We start from the raw sequence: 15143 nt of genomic DNA on the forward strand, positions 1-15143 counted from the left end.
GAAGTAAGGGTCGGTTATAAGAATGTTGCATGTTTTGCAATTTTTAATACCACATTTTGATATGGTACAATGTGGTTTGTCATCGTTGTAGTCAAATATATCGTTTAAAGTGATGGAACATGGTTTAATAATTTTAAAAGTCAGAATTTTTGTACTGGAATAGATGGTCTGCAGACTAAATGTGTGATTGGGTACTTTCAGTTGAATTGGTCGGGGCACTTTCCATACCAGATGTGAGTGTGCTAAGATTCCCATCTGGGGACACCACATACTTACAAGACAACAGAGTATCCGATCTGCTGTCAGATTCGGACCTTTTTATACTGGGCGACGTCCAAGCTAGTTTTTCTTTCATTCCTCTTGTTTAAACCATTAATTTTGAAAACTGATATTTTCAGATTATGTAGAGTTCTATCATAGGTAGATCTCTACACTTAAATACAAAGCACTCGGTTGTCTCGAATTCGTAGTTTCAAAATAATGCAAGTGGAAGCGTTACCTTTACGCCGTCTCATTTTGACCGTCTGAGTCACACGATAGTATTGGCCTAATAAATTCGTTATATATATTCAAATCGGATATGAACGTAAGTGACTAAGTATATTGTTTCCATGTATATCTGAACAATTGTGAGGGATAGTAGAAAATAATGAAAGGTAGCTTAACAGAAATCGTCAGAGGATCGATATTGTAGAATGACTCCTAATTCAAAATTCAATTGAACACTACAATACATAGAAAAAAAAACCTTTTTTCGTAGTCATGTTTTGAACTGTCTTATTATCAATAAGGTCGAGCTTTAAAACAACCTGCAGTTAAGTAATGAAAGGCGATAAAACGTCTTGCAGATTTCTGCTAATATCCTGAAAACCATACAAGATAGAAAGAAACAAACCAGACTTTATGGCAATATCCTCATTTCAATGGCTTCCGAAAGCCTCAATTAATTTGAAATTGAAGGAAGACTTCTTATTTCATTGTTGAAAGACAAAAATAACGTTCAAGCAGGTCATTTGCAAACATACAATCAATCAACCAGTACATTTGTATATTGAAACCATTATAGATGAAAAGAAACTATCAAAGGATGAAAGAATCTTGACGATGATGCCAACAAAAGTCGCCAGTTGATGAAAGTTTTAAGAAGACACAATATTAAGCCCTTGAAATGTGAAATTTTGCATATTTGCAGTTTTAACCCCAAATTTTGAAGTTAAATCGATAGAACTCTACAATTGTTTAATTCGATTCTTAAATATTAGCTGCTATTTGAATTATATAGCCCTCCAAGGGCGGTATTTGCAGATTATGCTGTCTTTCGCTATAATGTTTAAATCCCTTAAAGACAGAAAGTAACTTTTAATGTTCAAATGATCCAAACGATTTCAACTGAACGACTCATGCATCAGCCATATTTTTTTCTAATATTTGATAACCGTACATCTAGGTGATGAAGGTTGTACATATAATTAGTGGCATATATTGAACTATTCATAGAGTAAAGCATTTAATTGATGTCGGGCGATTCAGAACGTTAACTTTTAATATTACACTGTATTCCTACATTGTATTGCTTAAATTAAGGACTTAGTGGACCAAATATTTTTTTCTTGTGTAGATTTGTTAAAAATTGAAATTTCTGTTGGTATTGTGTGACGGATCCAGAAACTTCGAAAAAGGAAGGGGATAGCCCCTCTAGTACTGGATTCCTACATTTCACAAGAATAGATACAAACAACGCTTCATAGCTGGATCTGCAAAATGTACCACCAAACCTCTTTCAAAACTTTTAACTTCTATACTCACAACTGTCAAAGAAGGTCTGCAGTCCTACCACACCGCTTGTTACTCCCGTAGTGGTATTAATTCAATGTGAATCCTGAAAAATTCGAAAGATCTTTTGAAGACAATCAGTTCAAGACTATTATCTGAATATAATAGCATTAAAACCTATGATTTTTCAACACTGTATACTTCTATTCCCCATACTCAGTTAAAATCCCGACTTAAAAACATGATACATCGTTGTTTTTCCAAAAAAGATGGTACACCTAGATACAAATATATAGCTCTTGGCAGAGATTCCTCATACTTTGTAAGAAATAATTCCAAACCATCTTCCAAATATACAGAGGAAGATGTTTACAAAATGCTGGAATTTTTAATCGACAACATATTTGTCCAGTGTGGTGGACGTGTTTTTCAACAAACGGTCGGCATTCCAATGGGAACAAATTGCGCTCCTTTACTTGCTGACCTATTCCTTCACTCCTATTAGGCTGACTTTATAGCTGATCTGATCAGAAAGAAAGAATATCGTTTGGCTAGATCCTTCAATCTCAGTTTCCGCTATGTAGATGACGTATTATCTTTAAACAATCCTAATTTCGGGGATTTGATACATCGCATCTACCCAAAAGCACTTGAGATAAAGGATACTACAGACACTGTGAAGTCAGCTTCATATCTTGACCTACTCTTAGAAATCGATGGTAAAGGAAAACTATTGACCAAACTTTAAGACAAACGTGATGACTTTTCATTCAGAATTGTCAACTTTCCTTTCATCTGTGGCAACATCCTTCGGCTCCTGCGTTTTGGAGCGTTCATATCACAACTCATACGTTATGCCAGAGCTTGCCGAAACTATGCAAACTTTTTGTATCGCGCTAGAACTCTAACAAATAGGCTTATGGAACAGGGTTATGTTGCTTCAAGATTGAAGTCATCACTACAGAAGTTTTATGGTCATCATCATGAACTCGTGGATCGTTATGGTGTATCCATCAGCACCATGAAAACTGATTTATTCAACGGGTCATAGTTTTCCTTTCCTCGTTTGTCTACCCCGGACTTGACTTTTTATGAGCAACTCGGCGGGTGTTTCTAGAAAAGCAAAGGACGCTTACCCTACCGGTGCACCTGGTCCATGCTCCCAGTTTTTAGTAATGTCCGAGTTGCTCATTTACTTTTGTTACTTTGTATGTGTGATTTTAGTTACTTTATGTTCTTTGTTGTGTATGTCTGTTTTCCATGTCTGGTCTTTGTCCCTGGATTACCTTCTTTTGATTACCGCTATAACCTTGGTTCCCTTGAATACTCTTTCAAGCATATGTTTTGTAATTTTAGAATTAATAACATACACAGGCAGGGAAAATACGTATTTCATTCCAGTATATTTTACACCTTGTGGAGGTCCACGAAATCTTGTTTTTTATGGGTCAAATATATTTGTAATGATTTGAGTTTTGGGGATTTAACATATCCACGACCAAGAAATATATAGAAAAATAAAAATATTTCATCAATCAAAAATTGGTCAAGCAGCCCTCTACCCATGTTAACAGTACTCTAAGAGTTGTGGAACTGGATAACCTCCCATATTGGCTGTTATTCTGTTTGGAAAAAGTGGTTCTGGTATATTAAGTTAAAAGAAACAATAAATCCGAATGAGTTAAAAATGGCGAAAGTCACAATGAGGTTGACATCATGTTCCAATTGCGATTGTTTTTTAATCATTTCCCATTTTTACCATTTTTCCATAATAAATAAAACAGACCAGTTGTCCAAACTCTGTCAAACGCTTTTGATAGGCCGAAAATCCAAAACGTTTTCTTTTTATTAGACTTTTGGATTGAACAGAGGCCTGAAGTGTAAACAGGTTGTTTTCCGTACGTCTGCTCTTCACCTAATATATTTTGGATTTCAATATGGTCCATCAGATTATCCTCTATGACTTTACAGTATAGTTCATAGACATTAGGGGTGAGTGTAATACCTCTATAGTTATCTAAATAGCAACATGAGCCACATTTAGTAAGGATTTTATTATCCCTTCGTGCCACTCATTTGGGACTTCTTCAAGATCCGTTATTAATGTAAAATAGTTAACAAGAGAATGTACAATGGCACTACCACCATATTTTAAGCATTCGTTCGGGATACCGTCGGGTCCAAACGCCTTCCCAAATTTCAACGAACCCAAGAGTTCAGTAATTTTTACGCTATTGAGTCTTATAGGCACACATGTAGATTCTTGTATTTCATGATTATCTAGTTTCCTTACGAATTTGTCAATATTTTTTTTCTTAAATTTTAATAATTGCTTTTAGCTGATCACTTATACGTTTCGCCAAGCTCGGCATCTCTTGACATGTAAAGCAAGTCCAGAAACCAGCGTTTTCGCCTGTCGGTATGCCCACACCTTTATCATGATACCAAAGTTGACACATGTTACGTTGAATCGAACGACCTGTCTCCTTTCCGCTACAAATATAGTTTATTTTATCTACTACTAGCTTTTTCCTGTGGCCTCTATATTTCTTTTTGCATTGAGTACTTTGTGATTTCGTGTCATTTATTCTTTGATGGGCATTCCTTCAACATGATCGGGTTGTGACTGTACTTTCTTCGGTGAAATAGTACTAACATCTAAAGACTCTTGAATATCAGAGTATCGCTGATCATGAGTTTTCGATGGGCTCGGTACAATGTCATTTAAACTTAGCATGTCCATTGAGTCTGACAGAGAGAAACCCATGTTATCATTTGGCATATCGACACTACCTCTTCAAGCTGCGGCTGTTTGTGTATCGCTACTTGGTATCACTTTGTCCTTTCCTGGACCTCTTCTGTACTGACTGACCAAAGTCTCGCATTCGTTTTGTAGGTAGTTCGAAATGTAGTGGCATGATGTATTAATAACCAAATGGTGCATGTCCGGAACGAGAACATTCGTCTCCGCAATCATAAGGTCTCTATAATTCGCCTCGAGCTCAGTCAATGAAAATCATTGAGTTTATTAAAATGTCTCTCTTTCGTCTTATTGTCGCTGATAAAAGTCTAAAAACCGCTCCATTCTCTATTTCAACCATCTTTATGACGACCATATAAAGTACAGTGACTGAGAAAATCGATTCTCACTTGGCGTATAGTGACCAGGGTCCAAAGTCCAATCTGAAGTAAACTGTGCTAGAGGGTATTATACGGTCGTACACTAAATACCCTAGTGAGTAGTTTTTAGGTTGTGTATGTATTGATTTTGAAATAGGTAATATGAATATAATTATGTTTATGAAAAGGTAATCTCAAAATTCAATCACATAAAGGAATACATTATAAGTCCGAGCACAAGAAATATCCAGATGGAACGTGACCTGAATCCTGTAGAAAATAGCCTTTCTTTGAGAGAATCATAAACACTTCCATTCATATCAACCGGAAGTCAAGATTACACAACTCCCTTCACCCCAAGTTCCTTATCAAGTTACATTTTATTTCCCGCTACCTATTCAACTTCTTTAAACGACTTTCCGTTTGTCATTTCCTCCATGTTACTCTGTTCGACTGTGTGCTCATGATATCATTACCTTCCCAGAGGTATTTGTAGACAGTCTTGATTCCACCTTTTTGACATGGGCGAAAAAATTTTTACATTGCAGTTTTATTCTCCTTTCTCTATGATTAAAGTCATCCCAAATACAGTTGATGGACATCACAACTATCCTGTAAAGAGTATAACTTTACCGACAAGTATTCAAGACCCGAAAGGGTAGTCAAGAACGTTAAAACCGTAGTCGGTCAGAAGAGTTTGAGAAAACCATCAGAAAAGTTTGACTTTGTATCTGTGTTAAGCATACTTACATGATCATTTGTATCATATACAAAACTACAAAATATTTATAAGCAGAATTTTATTATTATGAATCTTTCGTCCGTCTTCTTTACATGCTAAGATCTTGTTAAAACTTCTTTCTTGTGAGTAAATAAGTTTTTTGTAGAAATGTGCCGTATACAACGTATATTTTTGTTGATTTTAGAAATGCAGAATAGAAGAAAATCCGGAAGGACACATTCATCTTAGGTGTGATCATGAAGTACATGTAAGTGCAAATTACTCTTCAAGTTGACTTAGTGCATTTTGACAATATTATTTTATTATTGGAAATAATACGCCGGATAAATCGTACCTATTACACGAAGCATTCTTTTCTATCATTCCGAAAAATCATAATGTGAAAGGGGTCATAGTTCTATGTAAGTGGAATATATTTCTTTTTATAACAAAGTTACAGTAGTTTTCTCATTGAGATGTGAAATAATGTTACTTAAGTGTTCGTTGTATATAAATTCATAAATTTCCTGCAACAATTCCATCTAGAAATCATACATGTATACAATTTTGTAAAATATTGCCTTTATTAAGGCTCAATTAAATGTATTTGTAAATATACCTTAGTTTGGCCATGTTTTACCATTACGATTCTAAAATATGATCATTCAAGGTCATCTTCAAGAAAACTAGGAAATTCCACATTCCATAGATATAAGGTATGATCTATCTACAGGAAGCAGAACAATTTTCTTGTACAACTGAACAAGTGCCTACATATTTTGTATTCCAAAATTTGTTGACCTACTTGTTTCAACGTGGGATACTTTTATACTTGTATATAATTACAAGAATAAGAACATTTTACTTATTAACCTTCCCCTTATGTATATAAATCTGATAACACGTTCCTCAAATCTGATATCGAAATGAATAAATCAAGCAAGCCAACTTAAGAGTTTCTAGGACAAAATCACATGATTTTTGTTTTGCAAGTGGGGGTATATAAGTGATAGGAATATCATCCGTTCCTCCGTCCGTACTTCCTTCCGTCACACAGGCGGAGCATCTATTATCAATTACTCCATCTACACCACTTAAAAGAGTTGAATAAAATTTTCATAGATTTGAACGAAACTTTTACTGAATCTTAATTACGTATTCCCATTGTGCACCTGCTATTTTGATCCAAATAAATATATGGTGTAAAACGTGCATGCTATCACTACCTTGGAACTGTACAATGTGCAGTGATTGTTGGAGTCAAATGTACAGATTGGGGGGGGGGCACAGGTTAGCTATTAAAATGTGCAGACGAAAACACCTTTCGTAGCATTGCGCTTTAAAACCATGATGTATCAAACATACAATCTCCTGCGTTTGCTCACCACATGTTTTAAGCACCTACCTATTTTCGTTCAAAATAGTGCAGTGATTGTTGGAGTCAAATGTACAGATTGGGGGGGGGGGGCGCACAGGTTAGCTATTAAAATGTGCAGACGAAAACACCTATCATAGCATTGCGCTTTAAAACCATGATGTATCAAACATACAATCTCCTGCGTTTGCTCACCACATGTTTTAAGCACCTACCTATTTTCGTTCAAAATACATTTTCGTAATTCTGTCAATAAAATGAATCAAAGACGCTCTATACATTTGACTCCTACAACCATTGTTACTAGTTTTTGTACTTTTCAACTATCTTATAATAACAAAAATGCATTTTCGGTAACACCAAGATTTTTTCTACAGATCTGAATGAAAATTTTGGCTTTTTAAATAGGATTTGATACTGGCCTACTAGTGGTCGGAATCCTTAGGAAAATGGTCAAGGTCCGTTTGACTAATAGCGGTTTAATATACCTGTTTATATTGATATATACCTGAAATAATCATCCATAATTGAAGCACCATTGTATACGGGTTTGCAACATTTCTTTTTTCACTATGATGGTGCCATTTCTTTGTACGGACTTTCCCTTTTCACTTCCCCAGTTGACTTTTGTTTAGAGTTTAACAGATCGTAAATTTTGTTTCTACCCTTCATATAAAAGCTTATACATTGTATTATATTTAACTGATATAATTTACTACTCATTTATGATGATTTCACGAAGCTAACGTGGACCAGGAATATTGAAATATTTTGCGAACTTTATTATCTCAGCCAACAGTATACGCGGAGCAGTGATAGAAAATGAAAGATACTGTTAAATTTGCACTCAAGCAAACTTCACATTTCATAAGATCAGACTGCATGTACATAGAATAAGTGTTGAACAAAGGATTGAATAGATAAGTTACAAAAAGGTGTTCATATTTACATTTATTGTTTTAAAGGCGTGTGTTATTTAGATGTATTGCAATATACATAACTGTGATGTATATTTTGGTTATTTTTTTTGTAACAAAACCATAAACATTTTGGTTTTTTATTGTAACAACAAAACCATGTACATTTTATGTATTTATTGTAATACATTATACGTTCATGAGCTCTGCTAGTAAAGTTAACTTTTATTACAGAATATGGTGCACTGTTTGCCAAATCTGTTAAATAGAGGTTCAACCTGTATATGTGATTCCAGAGCATGTGTGGAACAAACTCTAATATCTCTTGTTGCAGGTAATGTATATATATATACATGAACGTCTCAGAATGTGACGACTCTTTTCGCTACATTGATTAAATTAATACAGGGAAGATAATGTACTGTAAAAAGTACTATTGGATACCAATTTTCGTCGTTTTCGTGGGTAGGGTAGACGAAACCACGAAATTAGGTTCCCAACGAATAAGAGATTCTCATTGATGTGTACACTGAAAACATTCAAACCGCGAATTCAAGTATCCACGAATTTGTGTTTCTTTCCTAATCCACGAGAATTGGTATCCACGAATTAAAGTACTTTCACAGTATGCAAAGAATGATCTGATAAATTCCAAACGATGTTAGAACTGTCAATTTGTTGCAACTTTTTGTCGTTCCCTCCGTGGGACTCGAACTCGTACCGTTGTGATATCTATGGCATCACCTCCTGCACAGAATCCAGCGCCCTAGACCACTCTTCTAGCTAGGCTATATAAAATGTAGCTTTCGCTGGCCGGGTCATTCCTCCTCGTAGGATTAATTTAAGACTAACTTTGTGCACGATGTATGGTAGTACGAGACAGCCTATCTAGGTGTTATTATAGGAGTGCCATATATTTGCAAATTATTATTTCCTTTCAAAATTAAGGTGTTCTTTTTGAGATCCTTTGTTTGCTTTGTTAAATATAAAACTGTCGTCTTTGAGTTGATACTGTTCCTCTTTGGTGTAGGGGGATTTGTCAAGTACACTACAGCACTCTGCCATTGTCTGTAGGCATGACATCGTCATTGGTTACTAGATCATGAAGAAAGGCAATGTATACCTCTGTTTTCAAGTTGTCGTGACTATCTCTGTTCTCACTTGCAGTTTTAATTAGGCTATATTTAAATTTAAGTTTTTCTCATTTCAGAATCCCACTCATTTTTTGTCTAACCCGATAGTTGTATACAATGTCTGAATCACTCTAACATTCCTTCTATCTTTCCTTGAATCCTCAAATTTCTTGCAAAGTTGTCGAGTTACTCGATCAAGATGTTTGCGTTGACGGGACATGGACTTTGGAAGAAATTACGACCCTAAGATGATAACGATGTTTTATCTTCAGTAAGGTGGTGAGACGAAAAGATTTATAACAATATTAGATGGTGACTGTCAGGTTTGCTTCTTCGTTTTAAATATCTGTTGCATCTTTAACTTTGTTTTTGAAGTGATTCAATGAAAATAGATGACGCCATCATGGTAGAAAATCATACTATTGCCGGGAGTAGCCTGTTACGGTACAAAGCAAAGAAAATATGTAAAATAATTCATTGTATTATTACTTACCACTTTTGCCTAAAAACAAAAGTACCATCCGTGAGCGCTTAACCTCTGTTGAAAATAACTCCACACTATCCAAAATCTATCCCGAGCCACCTATGATTGTTTTCAAACAGCCATACAGTTTGCCTATGTTTTTAGTACGAACAGAAATGCCTAAGCCAAACTTGATCCTAGGCGAGAGTCGTTAATGTCGTTAATTAAGAAATTCCGTGACTTACATCCACAAGAAACAATTTTTAAAAAATCATGTAGTTCCTCCTTTCTTTGCACTTTTTACAGTGTTTGTACATAATTGGACTAATACATTTTTCACAATTTCGAGACCAGCTCAAGACTTGTGTTGCAGTAAAACAATATTCAAGCTCTGTGTTTACTATCGATAAGATTTTAATTCGTCACAGGTATTCACTTGAGTATTTAGTAATTTGTTTTTTCCTACATTCCTACAAATTCAGTTTATTTAGGGCACTGAAGGTTATTAGTTGACTGAAAACTTTGCTTATTTACATTTTAAATTTTAGCGTAACATATATCTGTATCATTGTACGTCAATAGAAACCCAATGTAATAACGATGTACAGTTAGGTAATTGTAACACCAGGATAAGGGATATAATGTCCATTAAATACCTGATGATTCATTTGATAATGTAGTGAGTTGTATTTGTCCCACCCACTCATTTTTTTTAAAAAAGCACTGACCATCATTAGTTGACTGAAAACTTTGTTAATTGATATTTTATTTAAAACATATTCAAGTCTTTTTCTCGTTCACAACGAGGTTGCTTTTGCCGTGTATGCCCTTGGGTTTTCCGCTGAACTTGTGCATATGTTGGATTTCTCTTTACTCTGGCGGATGGCAGGTAAAGATTGCGACCTTGATCTTGATTGACTACAAGGTCTTCGGAAATTTCTTGACATTTGTTGGGGATTGGGTTTCGGTTTCATTTGTTTGAACTGTCCTTTATCTTGTGTTTCGTATTGTTTATTGTACTTTTCTTTGATGATAATCGGATAATATTCTACATCTACATCGTCTTTTTGAATTTGAGAGATTAACTCACCATATTCTTAAATGCATTGATAAATATGCCATATTTGAAATACATAACCGAGAGTTTGTCTGATATTCTTTCAATATTTTTTTCACTATCTGTCGATTTTCACATTCTGGTATTGAACCAGTATCAATATAGTAGAAACTAAAATTTTCCTTGGTACTGTTTTGTATAATTGAATCATATACTGTCTTAAGAACCTGTAACGAAGTGGGAATCCACATCTGTGTTCTTACAACCGTTTTAATCTAAATCAAAGTCTGCAATTTGTCAGTAGGGCGTCAAATTACAAACCAAGTAAAAATATACATTTATTTACACCACAACCACAAGACAAATAAATAAAAAGAAAAAATAAGCCCACGTACGACTTTTCTCACACATCAGTCACACACCATCACAACAATACACAACAAAAAGACACCACACAGACTAAATAAATACACTTAATTAAATCATAAGAATTTAAATAAATAGTTATTAAGTCTATGTCTATTCTATGAGTGGCGGATCATGTCACAATAGGGATATTTCTATCGGCTTACTTTCAACAAGTATCGGCTTACTTTTAAAGTTTTGCAAATCTGTCATCCAATCAAATTCCCGTTTATATAGGATTTAAACCGTTCTAAAACGTAATGGATCAGGAATTACTAAAATGTGATGATTTGTTATTCTGATTCAAGTATGGTGCATACTTCGTTGACAACAGTAAATTTTGATTCCATGACATTGCTACTTGACTATGATTTTACGAAAATGAACTTGTTAATCAATATAATTATACGTACTAAGTATTATGTAAGCAGATTTGATATAAGCCAGTGGATCACTTTTCACGACACGTGTGGGATTTGTGTACTACAATAGTCCATGGGCTGGGAGGGTTAACCGCGCACCCATCCCCACTTATCAACTTCATGGTGATTTTTAAGTACCTTTATACCTCCCATTACCGAATCAATTTGTCGCCAACGAATATTCTCGGATTTTTTTTTCTGTATAAGCCTATATTTGTACCCCACTGGGTCAAAAAGCCAAGATTTTTGTGACTCAATGGTTTGAGCGCCTTAGCCTTCCTGGCCTAGCATGTATGAACAAACTAAACAATTTTAGAAATAATCGTATAGCCAAATGTCTCAACTTTACAATGGTACCAAGAAAATTGCAGTAACACTTACGGTTTTGTGTTAAAAAGGACAAAAATGTACTCCCACCCCGCCGAAAAAACGCTTAAATTGACATATTTTTCAATGTCAAAACCCCTAGGGTATTAATGCTTCAATAAAAAAAGGCCTTTTTTGCTAGTTTCTGCTTAGTTTTATCACAATTTATACTTCTTGGGTTCTTTTGATGAAATTTGGCGATTTTTGTGGTCAGAATTGATTAAAACATGCGAAAAATGGGATTTTCGATTTTCGGTCAAAAGTCATATAAATTCAACTCTATAAATGAGTAATCAAGGGAACCAAGGTTATAGCGGTAATCAAAAGAATGTAATCCAGGGACAAAGACCAGACATGGAAAACAGACATACACAACAAAGAGCATAAAGTAACTAAAATCATACATACAAAGTAACAAAAGTAAATGAGCAACTCTGACTCCACTAAAAACTGGGAGCATGGACCAGGTGCACTGGTAGAGTAAGCGTCCTCTGCTTTTCTAGAAACACCCGCCGAGTTGCTCATAAAAAGTAAAGTCCGGGGTAGACAAACGAGGAAAGGAAATCTATGACCCATTAAATAAATCAGTTTTCATGGTGCTGATGGATACACCATAACGATCCACGAGTTCGTGATGACGATCATAAAACTTCTGTAGAGATGACTTCAATCTTATAGCGACATAACTCTGTTCCAGAAGCCTATTTGTTAGAGTTCTAGCACGATACAAAAAGTCTGCGTAGTTTCGGCAAGCTCTGGCATAACGTATGAGTTGTGATATGAACACTCAATACGCAGGAGCCGAAGGGATGTTGCCACAGATGAAAGGAAAGTTGACAATTCTGAATGAAAAGTCATCACGTTGTAGTAAAGTTTGGTTAATAGTTTTCCTTTACCATCGATTTCTAATTGTAGGTCAAGATATGAGACAGACCTCACAGTGGCTGTAGTATCCTTTATCTCAAGTTTCTTTGGTTAGATGCGATGTATCAAATCCCCGAATTTAGGATTGTTTAAAGATAATACGTCATCTATATAGCGGTACTGAGATTGAAGGATCTAGCCAAACGATATTCTTTCTTTTTTATCAGATCAGCTATAAAGTCTGCCTCATAAGAGTGAAGAAATAGGTCAGCAAGTAAAGGAGCACAATTTGTTCCCATTGGAATGCCGACCGTTTGTTGAAAAACACGTCCACCACACTGGACAAATATGTTGTCGATTAAAAATTCCAGCATTTTGTAAACATCTTCCTCTGTATATTTGGAAGATGATTTGGAATTATTTCTTACAAAGTATGAGGATTCTCCACTAAGAACTATATATTTTTATATAGGTGTACCATCTTGTTTGGAAAAACAACGATGGATAATGTTTTTATGTCGGGATTTTAACTGAGTATGGGGAATAGAAGTATACAGCGTTGAAAAATCATAGGTTTTAATGCTATTATATTCAGATAATAGTCTTGAAGTGATTGTCTCCAAAAGATCTTTCGAATTTTTCAGGATCCACACTGAATTAATACCACTGCGGGAGTAACAAGTGTTGTGGTAGGACTGCAGACCATCTTTGACAGTTGTGAGTATAGAAGTTAAAAGTTTTGAAAGAGGTTTGGTGGTACATTTTGCAGATCCAGCTATGAAACGTTGTTTGTATGGATTCTTGTGAAGTTTAGGAATCCAGTACATAAACGGTAAATCACAATCGTCGTCCTGGGTAGAGAGACCAAAAAAAAAAAGGGATAGCACAGATTTATGGTTTTCCACAATCTCTTTTTTGGAGAGAGTGGTAGCAGTATAGGTCTTATCACTGCTATTATTGTCTACGTCTACCTCTGATAATAAACATTGGATATAAAATGTTTTGCAGACAAAAACAATGTTGTTTTTGGCTTTGTCTGCTGGTACGACAACATATTTGTCATGTATAGTAGACAATGTTTTTGCTACATCGGGGTCTTTGAAAACTGAGGTAGCCTTGGCACTCATTGACCTACGTAAAACTTTCATTCGTTTCAAAATTAAAGACCTCACGGCCTTTAACCATTCTGACAGAGAATCAATGTCTTCTTGTTCTCGTTTTATCCATTTTCTTGCATAGCCGTCGACGGCATAATACAAGTTATTACTCAACTAAAACGTCATAATATTCATAATACAAGTTATTACTCAACTAAAACGTCTCAAATTTGGTATCATTTGATAATTAATTTAATTTTCTACATAACTGAACCACGAAAAACTAATTGTTAAGAACAGATTTTCAAAATATTGTTAAAAATATTACGCCTACCCCTAGAAAACTGGCCTCAGTATCAAACAGAATTCTAATTCACAGCATACTGATATTGTAGAACTCATATTTTAGGCATTCATGATTAAGGTAATGATGTACCTAACATATCTGATCAATTTATGCGCTTATGTTATCCTTTTGGAGTGATAGTACTTTAAAGATAGAAAAAATGGGAATTTTCAGAACTTTCGAATTTTCTACTATATCACTCGATATTGTCTTTTTTCAGAATACTGTTGTTTATGTCACAGTCGATATCAATGCTCAACATATCACAATTCTGTTTAGCTCATCATGGCCGTATTACTTTGAATTAAGTGTATTATTCCGATTCATTACTACAAACTGGCTAGTATATATAACAATAATATCCCAAAAGGCTTGTAAATGTTATGACAAATTAGAATTATAACCACTCTCCATTTCAACCAAAAGTTTCATCAAACTGAACACATTGATAATTGTAAATCTTGTAATTCCAAGTAATTCCCATACAACACAGCTGTAATCAGCTCTATGTAAATATATGTTCCAAATTATAGCTGTACATCATAAACGGATACAAAGGCCAACTCTAATCATAGTCCCCTGTGAAAAGAACAAAAAAAAGGTCTATTTGAGAACCGAAACTATCTACATAATGAAAACTGCCAATAATACAAATTTGACAACCGTGCGTGCCATATTTACAAAACTGACAAAGCGAAAACCAACAGTATTCCACGCGAAATTCTCAAATATAAAAATGGGTGGGGTTGGGTCACCTTGAAATAACCCAACCTTGAAATAATATTTTACGTGGGAGTTCATATCACCCTAATGAGCATGACACCCACTGAATGTATCATATGTCAATATCATTACTGATGCGGAAATCTCTGGCAATAATTCCTCCAAGCTTCCAAACTAAATACTCATAAACATCTGCCTTCAACAACTGTCCAGGTGCAGACTGATCAGGTTCAACACCTGACTACCTGGTAGATATACAAATATCCAGTGGAACAGGTTTTCTACTAGTCACCTGTTCAATAACCTTCACACTCAATATAAATAGATCTTGACATTAACCTATCCAAAGAAGGATTACTCC

General features: G+C 35.0%; 1 protein-coding gene across 4 annotated transcripts in view; it reads left to right on the plus strand.

The window, feature by feature from the left end:
* The window catches only part of LOC148612439 (uncharacterized), a 128596-nt gene that overhangs the window by 62276 nt on the left and 51177 nt on the right, over positions 1–15143 (plus strand). For all 4 annotated transcript variants that reach the window (XM_088593860.1, XM_088593857.1, XM_088593858.1 and 1 more), the window contains 2 exons: positions 5820–5882; positions 8141–8240. In XM_088593860.1, the coding sequence (XP_088449986.1) occupies positions 5820–5882; positions 8141–8240 (163 nt within the window). The remainder of the gene's footprint in view (positions 1–5819; positions 5883–8140; positions 8241–15143) is intronic.

The sequence above is a fragment of the Perna viridis genome, chromosome 7 (assembly GCF_037379345.1).
Source record: "Perna viridis isolate PV_CMFRI_1.1 ecotype Kerala chromosome 7, ASM3737934v1, whole genome shotgun sequence".
Lineage (NCBI taxonomy): Eukaryota > Metazoa > Mollusca > Bivalvia > Mytilida > Mytilidae > Perna > Perna viridis.